At 39.8% G+C, this 26,423-nt stretch overlaps 4 protein-coding genes and 1 non-coding gene across 10 annotated transcripts; all 5 read right to left on the minus strand.

The window, feature by feature from the left end:
* Positions 1–173: 173 nt before the first annotated feature.
* Positions 174–4,471, minus strand: LOC115684662 (uncharacterized). Of its 2 annotated transcripts, XM_030609491.2 has the most exons (11): positions 4,249–4,469; positions 4,081–4,143; positions 3,634–3,768; positions 2,974–3,076; positions 2,728–2,798; positions 2,544–2,648; positions 1,652–1,685; positions 1,101–1,201; positions 915–974; positions 654–857; positions 174–441 (listed from the first exon to the last, which is right to left on the minus strand). In XM_030609491.2, exons 1-11 carry the CDS (start codon positions 4,378–4,380, stop codon positions 352–354), a joined length of 1,098 nt encoding a protein of 365 aa, XP_030465351.2. In that variant the 5' UTR covers positions 4,381–4,469; the 3' UTR covers positions 174–351. The 2 variants fall into 2 exon arrangements, with proteins under 2 accessions (XP_030465351.2, XP_056164306.1); XM_056308331.1 differs by lacking the exon at positions 174–441 and having other exon boundaries at positions 666–841; positions 4,249–4,471.
* Positions 4,472–6,355: 1,884 nt separating this feature from the next.
* Positions 6,356–9,346, minus strand: LOC115684727 (5-formyltetrahydrofolate cyclo-ligase-like protein COG0212). The gene is made up of 6 exons (XM_030609586.2): positions 8,839–9,346; positions 8,400–8,490; positions 8,042–8,268; positions 7,581–7,656; positions 6,870–6,995; positions 6,356–6,746 (listed from the first exon to the last, which is right to left on the minus strand). The coding sequence occupies exons 1-6, from the start codon at positions 9,322–9,324 to the stop codon at positions 6,580–6,582; spliced, it is 1,173 nt and encodes a 390-aa protein (XP_030465446.2). The 5' UTR covers positions 9,325–9,346; the 3' UTR covers positions 6,356–6,579.
* A 1,171-nt stretch (positions 9,347–10,517) lies between these two features.
* On the minus strand, positions 10,518–16,834 carry LOC115684687 (polypyrimidine tract-binding protein homolog 3). Of its 4 annotated transcripts, XM_056308537.1 has the most exons (16): positions 16,604–16,834; positions 16,186–16,256; positions 15,708–15,770; positions 15,401–15,472; positions 15,227–15,303; positions 14,933–15,014; positions 13,420–13,543; positions 12,973–13,037; positions 12,830–12,879; positions 12,657–12,698; positions 12,522–12,573; positions 12,357–12,414; positions 12,074–12,087; positions 11,817–11,924; positions 11,589–11,732; positions 10,518–11,074 (listed from the first exon to the last, which is right to left on the minus strand). In XM_056308537.1, the coding sequence occupies exons 2-16, from the start codon at positions 16,240–16,242 to the stop codon at positions 10,685–10,687; spliced, it is 1,398 nt and encodes a 465-aa protein (XP_056164512.1). In that variant the 5' UTR covers positions 16,243–16,256; positions 16,604–16,834; the 3' UTR covers positions 10,518–10,684. The 4 variants fall into 4 exon arrangements, with proteins under 4 accessions (XP_056164512.1, XP_056164515.1, XP_056164514.1 ...); XM_056308540.1 differs by lacking the exon at positions 15,708–15,770 and having other exon boundaries at positions 16,186–16,258; positions 16,622–16,833; XM_056308539.1 differs by lacking the exon at positions 15,708–15,770 and having other exon boundaries at positions 16,604–16,833.
* A 2,936-nt stretch (positions 16,835–19,770) lies between these two features.
* Positions 19,771–23,433, minus strand: LOC115684674 (60S ribosomal protein L3-1). Of its 2 annotated transcripts, none has more exons than XM_056308668.1 (6): positions 23,294–23,433; positions 22,459–22,553; positions 22,161–22,271; positions 21,086–21,390; positions 20,537–20,946; positions 19,771–20,229 (listed from the first exon to the last, which is right to left on the minus strand). In XM_056308668.1, the coding sequence occupies exons 2-6, from the start codon at positions 22,541–22,543 to the stop codon at positions 19,971–19,973; spliced, it is 1,170 nt and encodes a 389-aa protein (XP_056164643.1). In that variant the 5' UTR covers positions 22,544–22,553; positions 23,294–23,433; the 3' UTR covers positions 19,771–19,970. The 2 variants fall into 2 exon arrangements, with proteins under 2 accessions (XP_056164643.1, XP_056164644.1); XM_056308669.1 differs by lacking the exon at positions 23,294–23,433 and adding an exon at positions 22,976–23,104.
* Positions 23,434–26,222: 2,789 nt separating this feature from the next.
* On the minus strand, positions 26,223–26,312 carry TRNAY-GUA (transfer RNA tyrosine (anticodon GUA)). The gene is given in 2 exon segments: positions 26,223–26,258; positions 26,276–26,312. It is a non-coding gene; the product is annotated as a tRNA-Tyr (tRNA).
* Positions 26,313–26,423: the final 111 nt, after the last annotated feature.

Raw genomic sequence — 26,423 nt, forward strand, 5'->3', positions numbered from 1 at the left:
GGTCTTCCATTCAAGCTTCTATTCTGTCACCATTGCAGTCCATTTGCTTTATCTTGATTCCATTGAAGGGTTTCTTTCATGGTTAAGCCTTCAAACTCTTAGCCCCACGTATCCAGAGATGTAATGTCCTCTACTCTCGACTCAAGGACGACAAAATATGGAAAGCTTTTGCATCAGATTAAATTTCTCAATGCAATTTGTAAAGAAAAGTCTCTTTCCATCAGATAATTAAATGTTAAAAGAAATCAATAATGATCGGAATGATAAACAAAGGAAATCAACCCTGCAAATTGGCTCGAAACAATGCAACTCCATTCTCTATCCATCGCCAAGCAGAAAAATCCTTATGCGTCACAACCTTTTTAGAGTTTGACCTCGCAAACCATTCCAAAATGCAGCAGCATTGACCACTTTCTTACCTGGAAGTTGAACTTCCAATACCTGGTCATGTAAGAAAAGTAACCAGATCATCTTTTTGCAAGAGTTTTCCAAAAACAACTAGAAGACAAAATACCAATGTCCCCAGAAAATAACACTCGTTACTTTTTCCTAAACTCCAAAAGTGATGAGAGCAGTGGGTTCTGAGGACAACCCATACAAATTGCAAATGACCAAATTCCATGATAAATTTTGATTGGAAGGAACAAGCATACCTCCAGTGCCGTGCCACCTCCACAAGGAACTATTAAAGCACCCTTGGCGAAACTTACGCCATCCACTTCACCAACTTCACTTCTGATCTCACTGCATACCCTCGTAGTGATGACTTTAAGCTCTAGGACATTCTGCTGAACATTCTCTTTGTCCATCACGGCAAACTTGGCTCGGGTCCCTGGCCAACCTGCAAATGCACGAACCTAAAATGTTGTATGTCATTCCACACGGTCCAACTCAGGGAAGAAAGGACCACTCACTTTATTATGAAGGGCCACAGCCTCCTCGTCGAAGCATAGCCATGACTCCTCAGGGGTTATCTGTGAGAAGCAGGAGAAGCTATCAAAGACGCTAACCTCAGTTTCAAATGGTTACTGAAATTAAGAAATGGCCAACTCAATCTATCACATCCTGTTCTGGCATTTATTATGTAAGAAGAGTGGTACCTTGGGAGCTAAGGTGGCTTTAGTCTCATCTTGTGGCTTGGCTTTTGCTTGAGCAGAGCCATCCAGTAAAGAGGGAAGTTCACGGATCAAAAGCTTAGATCCTGGAATAAATGATATTTTCGTCAATAGGCAATTGCGCATATAACAAGTGGACATCACTGTCCAAATGAAGAATTTAGATACAACAACTGAATGGAGAACACAACTTCAAATGTGAACAAGATAATACACTGGAATGATGCTAAGTTCAGATATTATCTTTCCTCCTAATTAATTGGATCCTCCAAATCCATAGAAAAGTATTGACAGTAACGAAATAAACATGAAACTACCATACTGATAACAATAAATGTTATGACAAAGATGAGTGATGACGTGTAAAACTAGAATCTAGAAACATGTAGCCATTCTATTGCTAGATTCCAGCTTCTCAAAATATAAGTGTCATAACATTGTCTGCGAGCGTTGTTTTCCCATTGGCAGTGAATAAAATAAAAATTCTACAAATTCAGCCTCTAATATGCTAAAACGGCATTTGAGAATTGGCACACCTTCAGAGAACAACAGGTCAAGTAAATCTGGCGCCTGCAACAAAACCAGCTTAAGAATGACAAATTTGATCCCTGGGAAGCTAATGAGCATGTAATTGACTGCAGAACTATTTTGTGTGTGTGTGTGTGTGTGTGTGTGTGTGTGTGTGGAGAGAGAGAGAGAGAGAAAGAGATTTATTAGTCAATGTAGGTACATAGAACAAAATTCAATTTATTTAATTAATCGAGCAATCGTGCGAGAAAATCATTTCATCAAACAGAATTATGAAAAACCCCATTCACCAAACAATTGCACCTGTCTTGCCCAGAGGTGAAATTAAGTCAAGCTACTCATGAGTTACTCAGGCTATCTCATAAACTACTCAGGCTTGAGTCAATCTATTAGAGAACAAGTAGCTACAGCAATGAATTGAGTTGAGCTCAAACTGAAAAGTACTTAACTAAAGTAGAAAATCTAGTAGTTAAGTTTTCATATATTTTGATCATAGAGAGTAATTTATCAAAACAAATATACTTTCTAAACAGAAGCTTGAGCTCCAGTTAGGTTAAGACTGAACTTTACTTTTCATAATTAAGGTAAATTGAGTCCAGTTTAGCTCAAATTCATGAAACATTTTAACAAGTATAAGTCAAGCTTAAAGAAGCAAGCTCCATCAAACTCAAGTTGAGTATGGAGTTTCAAATAATCACATTGAGTCACTAGAGTCAGCTCGATTACACCCCTAGTCCTGCCCAACATATTTTGTACCAGCTAGTTGATATGCTTACTATGGAAGAGCAGACGAAGGAAAAAACCTAACTATCCGCTCTGTAAACACCAACGGAACAAATTTTGGAAAATCAATTAAGAACAATCCATATCTGCATATTCTCTACCAAGAACTCTCACTACCTTAATTCGATCATCAACTTCCCATCGCTTACTGGCAATCACGGGTCCTGCATCCAAAGCACGGACAGTGAATGCTAATGACACTCCGGTTTCTTTGACACCATCCTGACACATAACTCCACAAATGAGAATATCCTCCTTATTTAATCACATCTTTTGTAAGCATATGTTAACTTAAGCCTACCTGAATTGCTCTTTGAACTGGAGCAGCGCCACGGTATAATGGCAATAGGCTTGGGTGTATATTAACAGTCCCTAATTGCAGATAAGTAAACCGATCGAATGTTATTCAAGCAGCCTCGTGACTTTAAAAATGATCATTGATTGATCACATTTAACAAAAACAAGAAGATCAATCATTGGTTAATCACGTGATCTGGAAGAGAAACAAGCAGATCATAATAAGAAGCTGGGATTGCATTTGACTAACCCAATGGAGGAATTTTAAGAAACTTGCTTGGTAGAATATTTCCATATGCTGCAGTGATGCAAATATCAGGATTCAATGCTCTTAAAGTATACAGAAAGGAGTCCTGAAAGATAAGCAGATAGAAAATCTTAGCCTTATCGAAAGTTTTGTGCATTCTTTACAATGGAAAACTTTCTAGAGTGGCACTATCCAAGCAACGAAGAACTATTGGAGGAATTTGATTATAAAAAAAAAAAAGTTAATTGGTAGTGCATTGTCAACGACTTATCAGTAACCAATATTTTCAGTGAACTAAGTACTGAGCAACCGAAAAGACGACAACAATATGTAGAGTTTGTCCCTATTAAGGTGCAAGGGAGAACCATCAGATAACCTATCCAACAGTTCCAATAGTTGCACATAAATAAGAAGAGTAACAAGCACGTCAAAACTGAGAGGACGAGAAGGAACCACTTAGATTAGTAAAGTAGTTACACAGCTAGTTGTAATCAAAGCAAGCAGTTCCACTTGTACGGAAAAAGATAAATGAGAAGTCCAAGCTCCGTGCTAGCTCAACTAACTAAATTCTTCTGCTAAACACAGCGAAAAATACAAAATCACTGAAACCGCAAAAAAGAAAAGCAATAGAGATAGAAAAAAAAGGCACTTGATCTTCATTACCTCCCCTGCTCGTTCTGGTGTGAGAATAAGTTCGGGGGAGAATCCCCTGTCGAGTGCATATTGTGCCACCGGAGACGGCAAGATCTTTTTTCCCCTGTCTCTTCTAGCCGGCGGTTGGGTAACTATTGCTGCAACCTAAATCGCACCGTATTAGCAACCCAAGTCACCATTGCCTGAGGTCGAAATCAGGCCATACTAATCAACAAATCCAACCATTTGCCCCCTACTGTCGTGGGCTGACCATAATCTCTCCAAACAACCCAACATTGTCAACACAACAATCACATTCCTATTCAGCTCAACATGAAATTTCAAAAGCACCCATCTACAGTATCATACGGATTAAATGTATATAGCAAAACCGGGTAAAGCAATGAACGGGAACAGCACGCAGAGCTCAGCGGATCAACGAAAGAGACCACAACACGACAGGGCTGGAGGCGTTACCTCAAACGCGGAGCCTGGGGAGCTCGAGGCCTTGAAGAGGGCGTCAAGAACGACGGCAGAGACCTGCCCAGTTTGCGTAAAGGAAGGACCTTTAAGGACTACATCATGCAAATTCTCGTAAGAACGAACCGACACGAGTAAAATACACGCGCAGCTAGAGAAAGAGACCTGAGGAGAGCCGAGGAAGACGAGGGGCTTCTTCTTGGCAGTAGGAGCGGATGAGGAAGAAGAAGATGTGGAAGGGGAGACGGCGGTGCTGAAGCAGCAGAAACGACGCAGCATCATTGCAGACGAACTCATTTGCACTCCTCAGCCTCTGAACCCCCTCCTGCCTATCGACCCACCATCTCCATCGTCACAGATGAGGAGAAAAATTCTTCCTTTTTGCCATTTTCGGATGTCTTGAGGGAGGAAGCCATTTTTACTCTGTAAAAAGAAGAGGGTAATTTTTGCCTTTCAATAATTTACTGGATTCGTGATGAAAATTGCTAATTACTCCTGGACAATTGATTTAGCTTTTTAATACAGAAAGTAACCTCTTGATACCCGCAAGTAAAATTTTCATTTATAGTAGAATAATGACTTTTCAAAGTGGTTAATTCGGAGAGGTCGAGTGTCGTGAACGATCTTTAACAATACACAAATATATATAATTCCTCAAGAATTTTAACTGCGCGTCTATTCTTTGGGTCGGAATTGGGTTGCCAAGCAAGAAAGTTAATTTTACCCTCTCATAATGTTTATAATTCGCAACAATCGTCGGTAACTTCTTCACGTCATAAGTAGTTCTTGATAAAGAAAATTAATTGACCTTTTTCCATGATCGATTATCTTTTATATTGACAAAATATACACCTTTTTTTAATAAAATAAAATGTAGATGCTATTATTAATTTTGCAATACCATTAGTAACTTTGAAGCATTTACTTGAAGGATTGTATGCGACTAGTTACTTACTCATTTGACTAATGATATTTATACGTGCTCAGGAACTTTAATATCAACTAAAATAGCTAATTTATATTAGGTGAAATGACACTAGCAATTCCTTTGCTTTTACCCAAGATTCTTTTTTTTTTGGTCGAATTTATCCGAGATTCAAAACCAACTCTCCTTTTGTTTTTATTACTGTTGGTTTAAAATAAAACTTGTACTTTTTTAAAAGTGTTGACGTTAGTCCATCGGTTAAATTTGACCGGCGAAGCATTGAGTTGGTAGCAAGTAAGATAAGGTGGCAATCAAAGAATGCATATAGACTACGTTTGATTGAACTTTTGAAGAGATTTAAGTTAAAAGGGATTTTTCGAAATGCAAATTGTGTTGAGTAAATTGTAATTTAAAAGTCAATTGTAAAGTAATTTTCAGTTAAATAGTGTTTGGACAAAAATTTCTTGCAAAGGACTTTTCTTATTTTTTTATTAAAAAAGGAAAAGAAAACTTCAACCCTTCGCCGATTCTGGCTAAGGGCTCAAACAATGGCCATCGACACTAGATTTGGCTTGTCGGCGGTCCGCGGTTGGACGACCTCAGCTGGCTCCTAATGACCCCTAGCAAGGGTCTCCTGGGGTTGTGCAATTCCCGGGCCACACGAGCCAGGCAAGGCCCCCATGAGGTCACATGCCCCCATCGAGGGCTACTTAGGGTCGTGTGACCTCATGTGGCCCTTGCCTGGGTCGCTCAAACTCACGCGACCACCTTGGTTTGAGCGACACAAGTGACTACCTGAGGTCTCTGACAAGGCTAGCTGGCCTTGTCGGCCGTCCTTGAGCAGAGAAGATGAACGGCCGTAATGAGGGTAAAAACGAAAATCGAAAAAATTGGTAAGGAAAATTTTGAAAGAAAAAAATTAATTAACCTAGGAAGCCTTCCGCAAATGCTAAAATCTTTGGCAAGGCCAACATTTGGCTGAAAGGATTGGAAAAGATTTTGTAGAACACCCCATATTTGTCACAAAAAAAGTGTACAGGGGCACTCGGTGGTTGCAGGACCACTGCCGCCACAATAGTCCCGCCCCCTCGACAGCGAACGCTGGGGTGGTGGTCGTCACGTCTATCGGAGGAGACCACCGAGCTATCGATCTCAATCTCGTCTGCGAGGCGGCCATTGCGACGGTGGTCTCAACTCCGGCATGACATGCAGAAAAGAGGGGAGGGGACAGATCCCGCGCCACCGCCGCGATGGTGGTCAGGCACATTTTCTAGTGACCTGGTGAAATGAGCCCTTCAAATCCGCTTAAGAGGCCGAGTCAATCAGCTTAAATGGCCAAGGCATGTGCTAAAGTTGCCCTATTAAGAAACTTATGCATCATCACTTCTGATAGCTGTAAGTAATCAAACACCAAAACATAGCTCAACAACAATCTGCCTCTCAGATCTTCAAATCACACCTAATTGCTTCCCATTTCATTCAAGGTTGCCCACAGAACTATTAATGCGACAACCATCTGCTAGCTCAAAGCAGTATTTACAAATCCTGTTCTTCTTCATCGTGGATCGGTCTTATTTATCTCGAGATTTTGAGCGGCTCCGTTGAGCCATCGGGGGTAATTTCTCTGATGGACCACAAGGAAGCTTTTGTTCAGTTTCCTGCTCAATTCTGCGCTTGAGCTCCCTCAGAATACGAATTTGACCCAGCTTCTCAGGAGACAGTTTATCCCAGTAGATCCCTATAAACAAAGCAGCCTCCCTTACTAAGTACAACAAGATCACAGAAGATCAAGTACACTGTTATGCCACAGAGAGAGAGAGAGCGATGACGGGTTTAAAGGATATATTACTGCTGCACTAACCTTGGGGCTTTGGAATGGAAGTGTTAGTGAAAATGACCTGTGTGGGAGTGCATATCACATCCACAGGCACATCATGTATTAACAACTTCTCCACTGGAATGTCATCCACCAATTGACAGTCGTGCACTGCAAGAGCACATTCACCAATTTTCTGGCGTGGTCAGCTAATAAATACTGCTATGGAAATTGATAATGAATGGTTAGAGGCTTATGTAGATGTATACTGCACCAGCATTAAAACACAAAGGCTTGAGACATCCTTCATTAAGCAGATGCCCCCTTAAAATGTCAAAACTCAAGAGACATTTTTAAATAAACGACATTTGTCTCCAATTTATCTTCCAATGATAAAGCAGAAAACCCATACCAAATGCATATATAAATAAAAAGTTCTTGCTTCCGAACAAGAATCCTGCAGTTCACTTATAATGACAGTACCAGACAATAGGAAACATACCGTTGAATCTTCCACACTAGTTGATACTTAGATCATGCAATGATGCAGTCGTCAGGATGAGATTTGAGAGGATAATTCCCTATTGGATAGTCAAAGGTTCACATGGACATGGAGTATGTTTTCACATCACCCATAGATTAATCATGTGCTTGCAATTGTGGGAATATTGGTAAGTCCAGGATACTATTTTCAGAGGAATAACTTCAGTTACTTAAACTAGGTGAAATATGGACAGAATTTATGAAACAACTCACCGGAGGTGACAACTGGTGTCGAGTCATCAATAGCTCCCATATATCGTAGCATGCCATACTCAAGTTCTGCAAACCCCTGCACCAAAATTTTAGCGAATGATTTAGAATCTCCAATAGCTTTTCAAGATTCAGTGAATAGCAGGAGATCATATCTAAGATCTTGATTGCAGTCGCCAGACATTTTGCTTCACCAGTATCAGGAATGCACAAGCAAAAGATACTTCTAAAAGTGGATCTATGAGTTGCAAATATGTAGTATTGGTAGCAATTAACAACTGATAGTACAATTCTGTAAATTAGACAAAACCACCTTAGATGCCACTAGATCTTTGCAACCCGCAATTAAGCCAATACACATAAAGCTGAAAATTGATTCAGAACCTTTTGAAGCAACCATACTTGTCCCTGCAATCCCCACAGGGAAAAAAAATTGTTGCTAGCAACAGCATGTCTATAATTACCTCACCCTTCCCAAGCCGAGCACCGGTCTTAGGGTCAACTGCAACGGAGCCAATCACAATCAGATCCACCTTTATCTTCTCATCCAATCCGATCGGCCTTCCATACTTGGCGACCCCCACAGAGGTACAAGCCTCATTGATGGTATGAGGGGCCAACATAGAGGACTGAAGAACAGAGAAAAAACCTGTCCTCAGACGGGGTTGAGGAGTTAACAACTTCTTCCCATCTGCACAAACAGCAGTACAGTCTCTTAACTTTTTGAGAAAGTCAGCTCGACATTGCTACACATTTTTCCTTCTAAAGTTGCAAGTGAATTAAATTAACTTAAGGGAACATATTAGCTGGAAAAAACCTGACCAGAGAGAGTGAGGAACCTGACTTGCTTCTGGGGTGAATCCGGATTAACCTTCACACACTCTGCAACTCGAAAAATTTCCAACTCGCTTAACTGCCATAAGGCCCAAGTCAAACATGGAGGGTAAAAAGACACTGTTCTATTCAATTTTTTTCATCACGGAATCAGAGAAGAAAATCATCAGTTCTGCCTGAAATTCCATTACTTCTATATAAGAGTGCATGATCACACTGGTTGGCTAATGGCGTTATAGGCTCTTATTCGGTGTCGAATATGTCTCACTTATTCAAATGCCTACATACATAACATTACAAACCAATCCAATTAACCATTCTTCGTCTCCCCAAGATCACCAGAAGAACAAAAACGAAAATTTTCCACACAATAGCAAATTGAAAAATGAAAGGGAATAAGTAATCGGATAAAGTTTGCATTTTTCACCTTGCTAGCAGCAGCCGAAGCACCGACGAAGTTGGGGATGCGGTGGTGAACGGGCCGGGGGTTCTGGGCCACGTCGCGCGCCTCCATGAAATCCCACACCCTCTTCCGGATCACCCATTTCCACGCCTTCGGGTCCTCCTCGGCTCCCTCGCGCTCCGCCGCCTCCGCCATCGACTCCCGAGCCTCGGCGTCGAGCCGGAGCCGCTCGGCCTCGTAGGCGGCCTCGTCGAGAGCCGCTCCCCTCTTGGCCCCGGCGCCGGCTTCCAGCTTCGGCGGCTTCTTCCGGGGATTGTCTCGAGAGGCGGAGGTTGACGACGACGACGAGAGCGAGAGCGAGAGCGGGTTGTGGGTTCGGTTCGTCGCGCGCAGAGAGGAATGCGCGATTCTGAATGGGGATGATGATAATCGGATTACACTTGAAGAATCCATGGACGTTGGAAAGTCTCTCCTCGTTGCTCTTTGGAGTGTGACACCAGACATCATCATCTTATCGTATGAACAGGAATGGAATGGACAAGATTGCAGTGATCATTAGTACAGTCATCACTGCATCATAAGATATCTGTTCGTCCCGAAAACGATATTTCAATTACCAATTAATATATTTTTCAAATCATTCATTTTCAATTAATTATTATCAATTTTGGCATTTATGTGGTGTCGTTTGCCTCAAGGACTGGAGGCACACTGCATAGATACGGTACCTTTGTTTACAGAGCCAACTATACTTGCACTAGTCTTAGATAATCAGAGGACATAATCTGACATATGGGCATATGCTTATGCATGACTATCCTAGAATGATCGATGATGACTCCGGGCTCTTTGATTTGTAAGTGTTGGACCTCCAATTAGGCATGAGAGTAGGAGTACGAAATGTGGAAGCCATCGGAAATTCACTCTCAGGCATAGAGATTCTTCTAGCAAAATATTAGGTTTCGGACCCTCGATCCATGGCGAGAGAGAGAGAGTGAGGATCTTTCCAGAGACGCCAATTCCCGTAGCAACTTAAATTTACTTACGTTTTTATCATTCCGAGCTTTGGGACATATAAATACTTGGAATTTTTAGTTGTGTCGCGACATTTTACACACAGGTCACAACAATAAAGAGCACGGATGGATCCCAAAGTGACCATCAGCACGCACGAAGAAAGAGAGAATCAGGTCTATTTGCTCAAACACAACGTCTATCAATGATATATCGACCTCGATTCAACATTTTCAATCGGTTTAGCATTCCCCGTGGAAGAAGAAGAAGAAGAAAGAGGAAAAAGGAGGAGGAGGAGGAGGAGGAGGAGGAAGAAGAAGCAGATAGCGAAGGAGGAAGTGAAGAAAGAGAAGTGACGGCGATATGACAAAGACGATAGCAGCGAGGAGGAGGAGCAGGAGGAGGAACATAAGCTCTCAAGAGCCTGAAACATTCTTCATAACTAGCTCTTTGTGCCAATTCAACAGGGAAGAAAATTGAATAGGATACAACAGAAGCGGCTAAACTTAGCCTGGATTTACTAGAATGATACAAGAAAAAGAAGGAAAACAAGTCCCCCTACATGCTCTCTGTCTCTCCTTTCCCATCCTTCAAAACTGAGCCTATCTGCTAAGCAGGACATCTACCCATGAAAATAAAAAAAGGACCTAACAGAATAATCCGTACAAGCATCCAAAAGAATGAAGATATAGAGAAAAGTAGAGGGCATCGTCGATTATGAAGCAATTAAAATCTACATCAAAAGTCGAGACTTAGAAGACGGCCACCCACATAAATAAAAAAACAAACGGGTCCTAACTCCCACCATTTGAGCAAAAGAAGTTTTTCCATGCCATGCCCCCGACCATACAGCGACCTACATCTCCTGCAACTGGGAGAACGAAATCCGGATTACCGACCCAGCCAGAGAGCTGGCGTGCCTACACACTAAGGCTTCGGTGGCCTGTTCCTCGTTCTCAAAGAGAACCAGGGCCTGCTTCTTGCCGTTCACCTCGAAAACCTTTGTGTTTACAATGGAGCCATGTTCCTCCAGATGTTTCGCTATCTCCTCCTCTGTCACTTCCTGAGGGAGACTAGAGAGATGGATCATCTTGGTTGGTGAGCAACAGTAGCGGTAGTTCTTTGCAGCATTACGGTTGAAGCGGTTAAGATTTGAGTTCATGTAGTCATGCGTGTCAGCGCCTTGAGTTATGCTTGGATGCTTGGAGAAGTTGACCTCCAGCCGCTTCCCAAAAACCGCAGCTCCCTATAATTCAAAATTCGAAAGTTTAGATACCACAAGCAGAGAACGTGCATGCTACAGTTGATGCCAAATGGTGCAAATAATTCGACAATTAATGCTCAGATCAACTGACAAGTGAATCTGCATCAACTCCTATCAATTGCTGCTTGCATAACGTGAATAGCAATCCTAGACGTCACATATAAGAGTGACACATTCTATCCAGATACTCTCAAATTCTCTCCAAGCCTAACAGGTGATACGTTATTGAAATTCAGTGAAAGAAAAGTCAATGGAATGTAACTTGGTGACTATTCCGATATGTTTCCACCTTCAATTGTTGAGAAGTTCTTCAAGTATAAACTAGATCTTCCTTCGAAAAGATCCAAGGACTGATATTGCATCATATACTATAATATGAACAGGATATAAACATGAATGCTTTGAATTATAACAAAGCATAGCACAAAGAGATAAACCATCTTCTTCCCACATACACACAGCGACATTGAAATTTTGCTAAGCTTGTCACTTGTACCTTCAAAAAGTGTACAGCCAACTCAGCCTGAAATCCATCACCCATCTCAACAAGTGCATGATCTGGTTTATTCCGCAGAAGCTTGATCCTCACGATGTTTCCATATAGAGAGAACAAGTTGAAAAGCTTATCCTCATCTATTTTCTGAATGGCCATATGTAGTCAAGTACAAATAATCAAAAAGTCCATCAAATTATGAACCGACAGTAATGTCTTTGCAGTACTTACATCAGGATTCAAATTAGAGACGAGAACGGTACACCTGTCATTAGTTCCACTTATTCCAGGAGGCAAACCTCCTCCGAAGGCAGCTGCTATTGCAGCAGCATTAGCCATCTACAAGAAAATTGAATAAAAAAAATTGATTAGCAAGGGAAACACAGGCATAGAAGGAATAAGCAAAAGAATTTAGCAAAGACTAAGAGAGAATTAAACAATATAAAAAATATCTCAGCAATAAGAAAGCAATAGTACCGATGACTCACCTGAGGAAATGCAACTGGAACACCAATAAAAAGACAAAGAAAGTAAAAGTCAGCAAAAATGGCTAAGGGAGCAAAGAAACTACAAGCGCAACTTATTGGCAGAAACAGAAGTATGTGATATGTGATAATTTAGTATAACAAACAAATGGTGCATATATAGTTCATAGCAAGAGAAATAGAGTTACCATCAAAGAAAATGTAGACAAAGAACAGGATGTTAAGGAAAAAAAAAACCAACACGTGAAGCATAAAGGCTAAGCATTATTGCTCGGCAAGAAAATACCTGCCCGTGCTCCACCAGCTTGGAGGGCATACACGCTTCCAGCATCCCCATACCCAGGCTATAAACATGAAAAACAAGAGCATTTGATATGGAAGAGTAAACGAGTATTCAAGACAAAACCTTGGGCCACAACTGGTAAAGCAGAAGAGTGCCAAGGCAGCATACCTGTGATGATCTACCTTTCTGTTCAGAAGGCAAACTTGGGTTTGTAAAATCCCTGCAGACAGTATAAGAATGTGCTCATCAACAATACAATGCCACCGAAAACGTGAAAATTCTATCCAAAAGCTATAGACTTACCTTGATCGCTCATTATTGTAGTTCACTTGTAGCTCATCAAGGCTGAATCATGAAAAGGACACGTGATGAATTACAGCAGCAGATTGGAGACAACATTAATAAAAGAAACAAATGGAAAGGCCAATGATGCAGAAGCATGAAAAGAACAAAGTTGGATAGGCATTCACACATACTTTGAAAACTGAATGTCCAGCTGGCAGCAACCATCATAGATATTACGTCCCTAAAATGACAAGCGTCTGTATCCTATTAGAAGGCATGCCTACTGATGATATTCAACATAACACTCTGCTAACTCAAGAAATTTAATCAGCACCTGAAGAGAAGTTCTTGCTGAAATTGCACTCTGGCGTGATTGGTACTGAATAAGAGCTTGAAAACCTAATTGGTCAAAACAGAGGAACAGACAAAAGTTAGGCTAATCTTGAACTAATCTTGAGTTCTTTAGAGCACAGAGCTTAAGAAATAGATGCAAAATAATTTTGCGTAGAGAATTAGGAAATACAGTGACACCAATACTCCACACCTCATGGGCAGCTCGGTGCATGAAGCTCCTGCGTTTACACAGGGTCCAGGGAAGGGCAGAACTCACATAAAAGCATCATATGGCCTTAAGTAGCTATAAACACAATTTCAAGAGGGAGGAGGAGCCCAGGTTTGTGCGTAGGCGCTTCTGCACGTGTGTACGTGCACGCATGCATGCATGTGAAAGAGAGAAAGAGAGAGGGTAAGTGGGACAGTTGGAGGAGGGGAGTGGGCTGACCGGCTGATTTTTGAAAAGTCACAATCTTCTCCACAAATCCATAAGGAGAAAACACTTGATGCAGCACCTCTACTGTTATAGGATACAGCATGTGGTGAATGGTAACCAGTAGAATCCGATTGGGCTGAATATACCAAAAATAGTCAGGAAAACGTCAGCACAAGGAGAAGAGAAGCAGTATGACAAATACAAACAGATGGGTACTTGTAGTTAAAAAATATGACTTACCATATATCTCGCAGGAGATATTCTACATGTTAAGAAATAAGCTAGACATACAAATGACGCATTTCCTAACCACCTATCAACATGTAATGATATCAAAGCACCTATCAAGAGTTCAATCCTGACACCCCTCCAATTGTTATCCTCACAGTTCTCCTGTTACTATTTTCTAGTCCCTAGCATCTCATCAATGTGGTCAAATCCACATCTTGTGTTTCACATGTAAGGACCAGCATACACCGAGGGAGTGTTAAAAGAATGATGATAGATATAGAATATTAGTGATCTCCTAATGGGTTAAATTCTTGGGGAAAACCTTTGGTGAATACATATAAATGCAAACGCAATGAAAATCAAAGCATTTATGAAAATAGCATCTTCCTCTTCTTTAATTCCCTCTTCTTTCTGGACAGAATTTACTTTCAAAGCTTGAGTGGAAAAGAACTGCAACTTTATTGGGTAAAACCATTCAGACATATGCAATAGGCGTAAACTCAAGTGAAAAGCCGAAGTCAAGTATCAAACGACACTACATCATCCAATCTCACTCACTCAGTTGAATTAACTTCCAACTCATATTATTCGATTTCAGGCAATTTAGAATGCCTTTGAGTTCCAACAAATTTGAGAAACCATTGATGAGAAAAGGTCAAAGCACAAAAAAGTACAAAGGTTGCAAGTACAACCATTGTCAAAGTATAAGAACAAATTTAGAAGGCATATCAGTTGCCCGTGAAAGCTGGAAAAGATATAGCTGCAACAACTTTTGAGAATCAATCACCACTAAAATTATTATCATTGTGAGGTGTGTATGTTTGTGTGTAATTCTTGCACTCAAGTATTGCTAAACAATGAATAAAGGACATATCTTTGTAACAATTGTATAATATCAATTCCACTCACCAAATTACTTGTTAAAAAAAAAATTGAAAAGACAGCCAGCCTACGAGCCAAAACCACAAGTTGACTAGCAATTATGTTAGTCCACTAGCTGACTTCCAAATGACCTTATATGGCTTCAATTGAAGTTATAACACAGTCATCAATTGCTGTATATTGTTCGTTTACAATGACAACTATACTTGAAACAATAAACCATGCTTCACTTTTCAGCTTCTCTACAAACTAATCTAGGAAAGCTCATGAGTTGTCCTGACCAACTGAGCCCAGCTCAACAGCCATTGACCATTACCCACAGAAACTTGAAAAGTTCACTTCATTTTGTTGGTAATTTTCCAGGAATAATCAACATTCTGACACATCGACAAATAAAAAATAGACTGCTAACCTCATCTCCTCTCCCTTGAGCATTCTGATCCACTGTGGTAAGCTCTTGATGTGATGAGAATTGGACGTATACATTCCTACCCCTATATTAAGAGGAATAAAGGTTGAAATAATTCAGAACACTCCTCAAAAAAAGCAGTCCGATCACCAAAGTCTTCTGCCTATTAATTCTTGTCACAGTCCTTGCAAATCATGAGGGCATTTGCTAAGCCATCAATTGTTTCTTGCCATGATAGTATTAAGAAAAAGCCAAGATAACTACTGCTCACAGTAACGATATCCACAAGCCTTTTACCTAATACTTGGCTGAACATTTGTATAGAACTGCAAGGCATTAATTGCAGAAGGTATATCCTGCATTTGGAGAAGAGCCTGCACAACAACAGGTTTTAACAACAATCACAAATCTCCCATCTGAATCTAATATAGGAAATAAGCTATACGAGATATCTAACAGCAGAAGACAGACCTGATTCTTTGCACGGAGCATTACAAGCTTCGTAATGACTCCAAATGGCTGAAATAGTTGAAGCAGATCATTCTGTACACAGATCAACCAATTATTAGGTAACTCTAGCGTTTATGCGCAGCAATTTAATAATCCTCGGTTTTTTGCCGCAGGGGAGCGGGGTCCCGAAACAGCTCATCGTCAAAACTGTACATCTTAGTCATTGGAATCCCAAAATGGGATCATGGATTGTCATTTCCTAAAAAAAAAATCCAACAGCCTGCCCGAGCTTACTAACTGTTTGATTCTAATGATATTCTGAAATTACCATAAAACAGGAGTGTAGATGAAGAAGTATGGCTCTGACAACTTGTGTTATGGAAAAGTGATCCTGCTATGGAAGCATTAGCTCCTGGGTACCTTACAAATAAAACACAGCCAAAAAAAGAACAGGAAAGGGAAATAAAATGTGTTTCCTTTGGAATTGCATGTCACCGTATGCCATTGTTGCATTCCTCTCTACTTGTGTTAATTAAACCTTAAAAAAAGAAGGTAAAACCTGTTGTTTGTACAATTTGACAGTATACATGATCGGATAAAACATCCAAAGTACAAGGATTGTCTGGAAAATGTACGCTAAACTATTTGTCTTTTCCGCACCAGCATGGTACAGAAGGTAAAAGCCATCTCAACCTTAAGATGTCAGCCAGAAAACAACTCCTTCCCTCCATTGAAAATCGTCACAGAAATGCCGTATTCAATCAAAAGAATATACTTAGGAGCAGAAGCTGCAAGAGAACATGTACCTCTGAAATTTCATGCCCAACGTTGCGGACGTGAATCACTTTGGATGGCTCGGTCATTTTCGGCAACAAACCTGGAAGCACACCATGATGAGCAGAACCACCCAATCCTCCAGCATCAAATTTAATAATCCTCAACAAAAAACACTCTTTCATTCGAAAATAACAGCTAACGCCTCACATTTTCCATATCACATGCCAAACTCGAACGACCATGAAAAACCCGCATTGACAAAAGCTCCCACATAACCAAAAACGTGCCCAATAAATCGAAAGCACAGTTCAGGTGAGAAAGATCCCAAAAAATTTCAACTTTACACTTTCCACCCGCAAATACTAGTCTCTAACCACAAACCCACCACGAAAACATTGCTATGACATGCAAAGTTCAATCGAGAGTCGTCGAGAACAAGAAGAGGACTTGCCTGAGAGAGAGAGAGAGAGAGAGAGAGAGAGAGAGAGAGAGAGGTGAACTGAGTCAAGAAGAGTGAATGGATCGACTGTTTGGGATGTTCATCATCGTTATGGATGGAGGAGCGCAAGAAGGAACGAAACGGAAACGAAGGCCGAAGTTCTGGAGATGGAGATGGGACGATGTAATGGACCTTGAAAAGCCCTGGAATTTGTCTTCTTCTTGCCCTAGATAGATTACGCCAAGCTCCACCTGTCGTCTTTTGTTTAGGATAATTATATACATTCCCCATATCATTATCATTGCACTATTATTTTTCCCATTCAAAGGCATATTATGCACTTTCACATTTCTTATCGCCAAAAAATAGCGCGTTGGGTTGATCGATTTCCGGGCAGCTCGATTGGGTAGAACCAAATCAGAGGGACCGGTTCCAGTTTTCAAAATGGGGAACCAGTAGCATATTTAGGGTGTGCATGGCAACCATTCTATACCCGGAAACAAATTCTGGTCAGAAATGATTTTTTTTTATTCTGTGCCCGGGAACTGATTCTGAGCATTTGAAGAAGTTTGGTAACGGCCCAAAATTTCTATTCCTGAAATAGTAAAAGAACATAAATGCGTTTGATAACGGCATAAAATTTCTTTTTATTAATAATATTTTAATAACATTTTAAATATTTTAATATTTCTTTCTTTTCTTTTTTTTCTTCTCCTCCTTCTTGGCCATGGCCGGTAAAAAAATTTCTTATAAATAATTTTTTTATTAATAATTTTTTTTAAAAATATTTTACTAAAAAATATTTTTTTTCTTTCTTTTTCGCCATGGCCTGGTCACTGGCCATGGCCGGTAAAATATTTTTTTTAGAAATATTTTTTTATTAATAATATTTTAATAAAAAAATTTATTGAAATTATTTTTTTATTTTTTTTGCCATGGCCTGGTCGCTGGCCATAGCCGGTAAAATATGTTTTTATAAATAATTTTTTTATTAATAAAATATTAATAAAAAATATTTTTATTGAAAATATTTTTTTTATTTTTTTCGCCATGGCTTAGTCGCTGGCTATAGCCGGTAAAATTTTTTTTATTAATAATATATTTTTTATTTTTTTTTGCCATGGCCTGGTCGCTGGCCATGGCCGGTAAATTTTTTTTATTAATAATAATTTTTTTATTTTTTTCGCCATAGCCGTCTGGTCGTTGGCCATGGCCGGTAAAATTTTTTTTTATTAATAATATTTTTTTTTATTTTTTTCGTCATGGCCTGGTCGCTGGCCAAGGCCGGTAAATTTTTTTTATTAATAATATTTTAATCTCGTCAGATACGGCGAGGGTGGCCCTCGCGCCGGACATTAGAAGCTATATTAAAAACCAAGAAAAAGAAGAAGAAAAAAAAAAATGATTCTCATTTTTGTTCCCAGAATCAAGAAGCTACTTTTTTTTATTCTTGATTCTGCTCCAAAACTGATTTTGGGCACAAATTCGAATTTGTGCCCAGAATCAAAAAATTAAACAAACGAATTTCTATTCCCAAACTGATTCTGGGAACAAAAGAACAAAATCAAACACTATTTAGCAAGTTGTCATGCGCATTAGTTTCCACAATTAGGGAAGAAAGGGTCCAGTCTAGTTCTTGGATGGGCTGATGGAACTGGTGGCAGTTTTTTCTTTTTTGATTTGTGATTAATATTCAAGATGAAATTGAAGATGTTCTTGACAATGAAGACGTTTCCACAATTAATGAGTTACGTATAACATTGTAGGTTTCATAGATATTTTTTCAGTTTGTGGCAAAATTTGATTGGAATGAACAACTACTAATGTGTTTTGATTTGTTCTTGTCATTTTACTTATATGCATAAGTAAATGTAATCGCTCCAGCATAAAAAGAAAACCTTCCTTTGTGAAATGGGAGATAAATTCGGGGTTTTTTTTTACAGCCTTTTAAGAAATAAATTTTTTTTAAAAAAAAATCGATCTAATCCGGATGTTTTAAGTGGGCGGTTCTACATCTAGAACTAGGCCGAAATTTACCGATTCAATTTTATGGAATTGGGAACCGGACCGGTGCCCTCAGAAACCACCAGAACCGATCGGTTCAGTCCGATCTGGATGGTTCCTTTTGTCCACCTTTAATAACTCGTACATAGAAACTAATAATTATGGGATGTAAATTTTTAATTTTCCTTTTTGATAAATGAAAAAAAGGATGTTTCAGATGATCAAAGTTCAATTCTATCTCCATGCTCTCGGCAGTTTGTTTTTGGTGAACTGAAAAGAGAGCTCAAGCAGGATTCGCGAGATTGGAAAGAACAATATCTCTCTCATAAGTTCCATATTTATCGTGAAATAATCCCATAAACAATGATAAACTTTCATCGTGAGACATCAATACCCAAAATTTTTTTCCGTTTCGCGAATACTCCATACTTGTACCAACGACGGAAAAACATCTTGTATTAGACTTCTGTTCATATGGCCGTTATCACATGGCAGAATTCGTCCATTACCACATTAAACTATGTGTTTGGTGTCGTCCATGAATATTGTCACGTCGAATTTTTAATGATTATTATGAATTTAAGTGTATAAGAAGGTCTTTATGAGTCTCACAAGTAGAAGTAAAATTTAAAGTATTGGTGTCGTACAATGCAAAGTTCAGGATTTTCTTATGAGATTATCTCAATTATCAACTAACAAGCTAAAGACGTTAATATATACGTTTTCATCTAAGCTTGATTTGTTTCGCGAAAAATAAATAATTTGGACAATATTTTCCTAAATAAAATTGATTATATCGCTTACAAAAATAAATGAACAAAAAACATTTTCGTCGCTCATAAAAATATCAAGACATAAATTATTATCGATAATAAAAATATTTTTTATTAACAAATTGTTTCAAGCTATGCAAGTAGTCATATAAATATAATTCTTGCGGGCTCCCCAAAGTTTTAAGAATCATCTCTAGGACCAAAATTTTCTTAATGTAATTCAAAGAAAAAGAAAGCAGAGGCCCAAATTATTAAGTACTCACTCACCACCATTCAGTTCACCATGCAGCAATAGCTAAGTCCGATGAAACAGGTCAGCTCACATCCGAAGTGCAATTGTCGAAAGTCAGAAAAAGCCCCTGCTCTTTTAAATGCATAGTGAAATTGGCCAAAAAAAATTTCCTCAAAATAAGCATCCTTTATCTCGCTATCCAAATCAGAAAACAACATGGTTCAGTACAAAAATATCTCAAATGAAACAAAATTTCATAAAGTGAAATCGATGTAGCTAGCAAAATTAGTTCCATATCATAAGAGACAACCAGAAGCCCTCCAAGCGATCCGTGACCAGGAACAGCGGGCCTAGTTATTTGCTCCATTACGCCTTCAAGCGTCCATAAAACTTCTGCTTCTCTTGCGTCGTCTGGAAGCGGCCATGTCCGAACTTAGAAGAGGTGTCGATGAACTTGAGCTTGATGTCCTCCAGAGCCACACGAGAAGTTTGCTTGAGCAAGGACTGTCGGAGTGTCACCACCCTTTTCTTGGGTCCAACACAGCATCCCTTGATCATCACATAATCATCTTTCACCAAGCCATAGTGTGGGAAGCCGCCCATTGGAGTGATGTCTTTCTCAGTTCTGAATTTTAAAGACAAAACAATGAGGGTTTAGAAGCACAAACAATAGTAAAACCTTCCTAGTTAAGCTTCACTCGAATGAAGGATAAGAACTGCTATCCGCTCAGGATAATTCATTAAAGCCTTCGATAATGAGGACTAGCACATTCACACTTCACACTTATGTTACACCCAATAAATGGATATTCGAGGAAAAAATCAAACAGATAAATAGCACTACTAGTTGAAAGCAAACACGACAAAAGTAAAGCCTAATCATCGCAGAAACCAAATCAAAAGTTTCCTGCATCTCATGTACAGATTCTGACCTGTCAAACTCAGTAAGAGCAGTGTGGGACTCCTGACCAGCCTTGCCAATTTTATAGACCTTCTTGTTCATCTCAGTGCGGTGGTGGTACCCATTCTGACCAGCCCTAGCAACTGTGAACGAGACCCTAGCAGGATGCCACGCACCAATACAAGCAACCTTCCTTAGACCCCTGTGAGTCTTACGAGGAAGACGTGTTACACCCCACCGGGTGACAACACCTTCGTAACCTTTACCCTTTGTCACTCCAATGATGTCAATCATCTCGTCCTTCTGGAACACAGCTTCAATGGGAATTTGCTTCTCAAAAAAGCCATATGCAAAGTCCACCTTTTGAGCAATAGTCCCACCATTGACCTGGATTTCCATCAAGTGTGCCTTCTTCTGTTTCAATCCCTTCATCTTTCTAATCTGTAGCAGATTAACCACAGAACACCATAAATGATATATTTAATCAGGTAACAAAATGCCCAGACTTTAAAACACTCTTAAACATAAAAAGTTCAGCACAGGAGCTATGACATTGTTCTGGAGGGAAAGCAGGCCGTACTTGAGTGTGAGCCAAAACACGAACTACAGTTGCATATTTCTTAATTTTCTCAAGCTGAGCTTGGATGTTCTTCTTTCCATCTTCAGTTTCATACTGCTTTGAGTACTTGGTGAATGCCTTCTTCTTGGACTTGCACCAGTTCTTGTAGAACCTGCGCCTCAATTCCTCACTCAAATGCTGAGCCCACACCGTGTTCAACGAGCGAAGGCCTCGAGGGGTCTTGACATAACCCACAACACCAACCACCACCATTGGAGGGGTTTCAATAACTGTCACTGCCTCACATGTTTCCTTCTTGTGAAGCTCTGCAAAGATGCAAAAGTAGAGACATAAATTCCCACGAAAGTGGCAGTGAAGAGAATCATAACTCAGAACCAGAGATGCCAGGACTTAAAGAAATATATAAATATGTAAAATTCCTTAAAGGCATATTGCAATAGTGTCTACTGACAATAAGCTTAATAACATCAGCAAGGGAAGATCCTAGAGCATAGTGCAGTACCATATGAGTATCTTTCGTTGACAAGCATCTAGTTAAAATTTAGAAATCATTTTATCATACAGTAGATGAAGAGACATCTGCCACACCACCCTCAAAACAAAATAAAACAGAGCACATTGAGATGCATCCTTTTCCAACTAGTTGTGTCTCTTATCTGCTAACAGTGAGAAGATAGTTCATCAACTCTCTACAGCCAAGCTGTAGTAAAACAAAACAAAGAAAAAAGAAAGACGACCAGTTCAAGAAGCTGATAAGACTATATTTTCTCGACGTAAAATGTAATACCAACCTGAGTGACATTGTACAAAAACTTCACTAGTGAAGACAACAGAAAGTTGTTGTGGTTGGTGAACCTACTATTATTTACATAAGAAATAGCGAAATGACTTATATATGTTATTGGCTAACTGGCCACCATAACCACAACAACATGTTGTATGTCAAATATAGGGAAGTTTATCGTGGCCAGTGACTATGTGACAGCAAATTTTTATGAGAAGATGGAGCAAGTCTTAAAACTCTTTCTGAATAACAGAAACGTCATCAAAGAAAGTAAATGAGTTAAATTCTCACTTGATCCGGGCTTTTCGACCTCCCTGACAATATGAGTCATCCCTGCCTTGTAGCCCAAGAAGGCAGTGAGCCTGCAAGGCTTGGTAGGATCATCCTTAGGAAAAGCTTTCACTGCAGAAGTCAAAGAAAAAAAATTGATTAAGGCAATGATCGAATAACTCCAGACCCATAACGCCAAATAAGTATAATGAAAAGGAAACAGCTAATGGCCTAAGGAACAAGAAACCATGGAAACTTGAAATGCTCAAAAAGCTCGACATTCTATTGAAAGCTGAAAAAAGAAGAAGACCAATAGTACCTTTCCCTCTGTGGCGAGCTGCTCTCTTTCTTGGAAGAAATCCAAGCGATCCATGCCTGGGATGCTCAAACTTCCGATGCGACATTCTTCACCTCCTAGTAAATTCTTTACCAAAGTTAAGAATATCGAAACCAACACTCTAATGCAGCAGAAACTTGCAAATACCCCGTCTTTCCAAGTAAAAGAAAGACCGACAAAGTAACTGAAGTGAGACAAATGTCCAAGGACATGGCCAAATGAACTTAGTTCCGCGTCACATATCAAAGCCAAAACTCGAAGAAAAGACATCCATTACGATGCGACTATGCTCCGAAGCACCGACAAAATAAATACGAGAATATGCAGCAATTCACAAGCAAACAACCGCAGCGATTCAAACAGAGAGCAGCCTATTCCGTAAAACAGGGAGCGAAAGAAATCACGATGCTTTGTCGCGCATCTATAGAGACCCATGTTCCTGTAAGTGAGTATTGCCTACCCTACAACGGTGATCGATCCAGTGCGGTGCCAAACATACCATCTCACCCAAAGAACGTTCACTTGCGAAATTCAAATTGCGCGGCGCAATGATCCTGCCCAGATTCATGAAATCCACAGGGGCAAAACCGATGGCCGAAACGAGCAGGGAGCGCGTCGATCCCAAAACATCGACACGCATGCCGATTGCTCATTCAGGAAGCTAGGAGAAGCTTGAAATCCGCAGCCAAAACGAAGCAGAAAGCAAAACGCTTTTGCGGAAGAGCTAGAAGAAGCTCGAAAATCGCACGCATTGAAGGTAGAATTTCTTCATTGTTGAAGCGAGAGAGAGAGAGAGAGAGAGAGATGGAGATGATACCTTCTGCTGCAGCGAGCTCGGAAGAACTGAGGCGGTTCTGCGGCCGCTGCGAGACTGGCTCAAAGTGCTTATAGTGAAAGAAGAACCCTAGGCAAGGCAGAGAGGGTCCTGTGTTTTCTCGAATTTGCGCAGATTGCCCAATATTTTCTTCTAATTCGTTGAGAACCCCCAGGCCCAGGGCCTAAATGAAAATTGATAAATAAATAAATAAAAAATATTCAACTCTTGCTGAGACTGAAATTAGGGGGAGTTGTCCCTCGCTCGCACGTGAAGTTTGATTTTGATAGGTAAGATTGCGAGTTTTATTAGTATGAATATAACGAATTAAGTCTAAACTCCTTTCGATATTAAAATCGAACGTTGTTCATCACATAATTATTTTTCTACTATAGTATAAAGTAGAAAGTAGAGCCATCAAAATGAGTCATCGATTCATTTCTTCACCCATATATGATGGATTAAGTTATTACACGATTTAGTTATATTCAATAAATGGATTTAGTATGGTAAAGCCCAACATAATATGGGTATTAAATACATGATTGACTTCAACCCAAAAAAATAAAAATACATGATTAACCATGTCAAAGCTTTTCTCATCATAAAACACACTCAATTAAAATACAAACAATTGATTACCAAAACATCTATTTGAAATATCTACTTTTAAGGAAACAATAATGTTGAGTTGAAAATGGGAAAACCACGAGATTATACGCTACTGTCATTCTTTCTTGAATTCTTGTGAGGATTAGAGGAGTCTTGGGACGACCGTGAATTTTAGCGGGAGTATACATATTGTTCTAATTAAATTCGTGACTGGCGAAGGGACTTGATTGAGAAAATGAAGTAAATTAAAGGACTTGATTACAATTATCATACTAGGACTAAATAGGAGCTCTTGAGAAAAAAAAAACTCAGAAAAAAACGCGCGACTCTATCTATCATTTATCATGTAAAAAATAATTTGGGGTAAATGTGTCACAGGTGTACCAGTTTAGGATTTTTCTTGGTATTAACCCTAAATAAAAATATATTCAACTCTTGCTGAGACTGAAATTAGGGGGAGTTGTCCCTAATTCGTGACTGGCGAAGGGACTTGATTGAGAAAATGAAGTAAATTAAAGGACTTGATTACAATTATCATACTAGGACTAAATAGGAGCTCTCGAGAAAAAAAAAAACTCAGAAAAAAACGCGCGACTCTATCAGTTCCAGGCCCGCTGTATGTTCCAACTTTGGCTTTCTTGCACTTTGGATGCTAAGTTTAAATGGGTTCGAGGCAGATTTTTTGTTGTTGCTCGACTAGGCATTCAAGAGATGCTGCTCTTCTGTAACAATAACAAAATCACTGAGCATCATGATGAGAAAGTTTTGGCCTTTTACTAATTTTCTTAGTTAATTATGAACTTTTGCTGTCGAGGATTCTTTGGGTCTCTTTTCCTTTAGATGGAAACCTGCATAAAGGAACAGGTCTGTACATGTTCATCAATCTCTCTGAAGATGATCTGGGTTTTTTCATATGTAGATCATAGACTTTCTTTTCTTGATAATGCCAATCTTCTTCCGAAAGAATATTATATCTTCGATAGTGTTTCAGCAGTAACTTTCCTTTTCCATTCCTTTTTAAAACAGAACAAGATTGGTGGCTTAATAGTTATGTTCCTGAGGATTTCATATTGATTCTCGAGTTACCTGTTTTGGTGTTCAGCTCTGCAATTTCGAGTACGATAGGGTATGGTCTCAATGCGTCCGTGTTTCTCTGAAATTATCTGCACCGAGCGATCGGTTTTGCCTATTGCTGTTCTGTCTTGGAGAGAATGATGGGAAGATCTTTGTGCAAATGCAGCATTGTCATGTTACTCTGATATTGTGTGCCTCGACTTCTTCTTCTTTTTCCTGATCTTCCTCAACTTTCCTAGGAGAGATCTCCCAGGGTCTTTGCAGCCGCAAGTTTCTTTTAGCTCACTCCCCAACATGCCTAAACACTCTTTCGTTACTCAGGGGTGCACCGTACTTATGTTACTCGTCGATTAAAAGTAGACAAATGAAATGGTTCAGGCAGCTGCCACTTGTGTGCTGCGCGAATAGCACGAGAAAACAAAAGAACCATCTGTCTTCAGGTTGATTTCATTGCAAGGAGTCTAGACTCTGGAGGAGAACTCCAGTCTGGGACTCTGCTGCATCAAACAAGGCTGCATATGGAATGCGGCTGAATTGGGCTCGGAAAAGGTTTTGATTCCAAGTAGATGAAGATGGTTTCACCTTTGAATGAAGAAGTGATTTTGACTAAACACTGGATGGTGCTCGTTGTAGGATGGTTAACTTTTGACGTTTCTTGACACATAATCAGTATCATTTGTAGATTGCACGTCTCTGGAGTCCGGATAGAGTGAAGAGATATGTGGTCCATTGTATTCTTTGGAGAAGCTTACGTGATTTTTCTCTTTGCTCTTGGTGATAATCTACAGAAGTTCATACTTTAAGCACAAAGCATCAGGTCATTAATTAAACAAGAAAAGCATGCACACCTCTCTCTGTCTCTCGCGTGAGCCAGATTTGATACCGGAGCGAACAAGGCGAATCTGTCCGAATTCTTGCCTTTTAGTCAATCTATCCCCGAGCTTGCCAGTTTTACTTCTAGTGCTCTATCCTGGCCTGAAAAGAGACGCCTTCATACGTGCAGGTAGTTCCTACAAAGGATCGAACCAACGACAGACAACATTCAAAGAATATCAACATGTGTGTTCATCAAATCTTCAACTTTGCCGCTCGACGGCACGACTGCCGAAACTCCGAGCCCCCTCCAGGACGCCGCGCCACTAGGCCAGTCACCTAGCATCTGCACAAGTGCCTTCGAATGGCGAAGAAATGAAGAAAATTTGCAAAAAAAAAAAAAGGAAAAAGAAAGAAACATTTGAAAAAGGATTCCGACCTGCCGGATTCGAACCAGCGACCTAAGGATTAATCTGCGAGTAACCACTACAGTCCTCCGCTCTACCAACTGAGCTAAGGTCGGATTTGTGAATTGGTGTCGAACTCATTTAATACACTTACATATCTCACGCCACTTTTAGTCGTACGCCAACAAAGGGAAAAGAAGAAATGCAACTAAACTCCGCTACGGTGC

The sequence above is a fragment of the Syzygium oleosum genome, unplaced genomic scaffold, assembly GCF_021117445.2.
Source record: "Syzygium oleosum isolate NSW1041296 unplaced genomic scaffold, Sole_v2.1 Sole_v2.02, whole genome shotgun sequence".
In the NCBI taxonomy this organism is placed as follows: Eukaryota; Viridiplantae; Streptophyta; class Magnoliopsida; order Myrtales; family Myrtaceae; genus Syzygium; species Syzygium oleosum.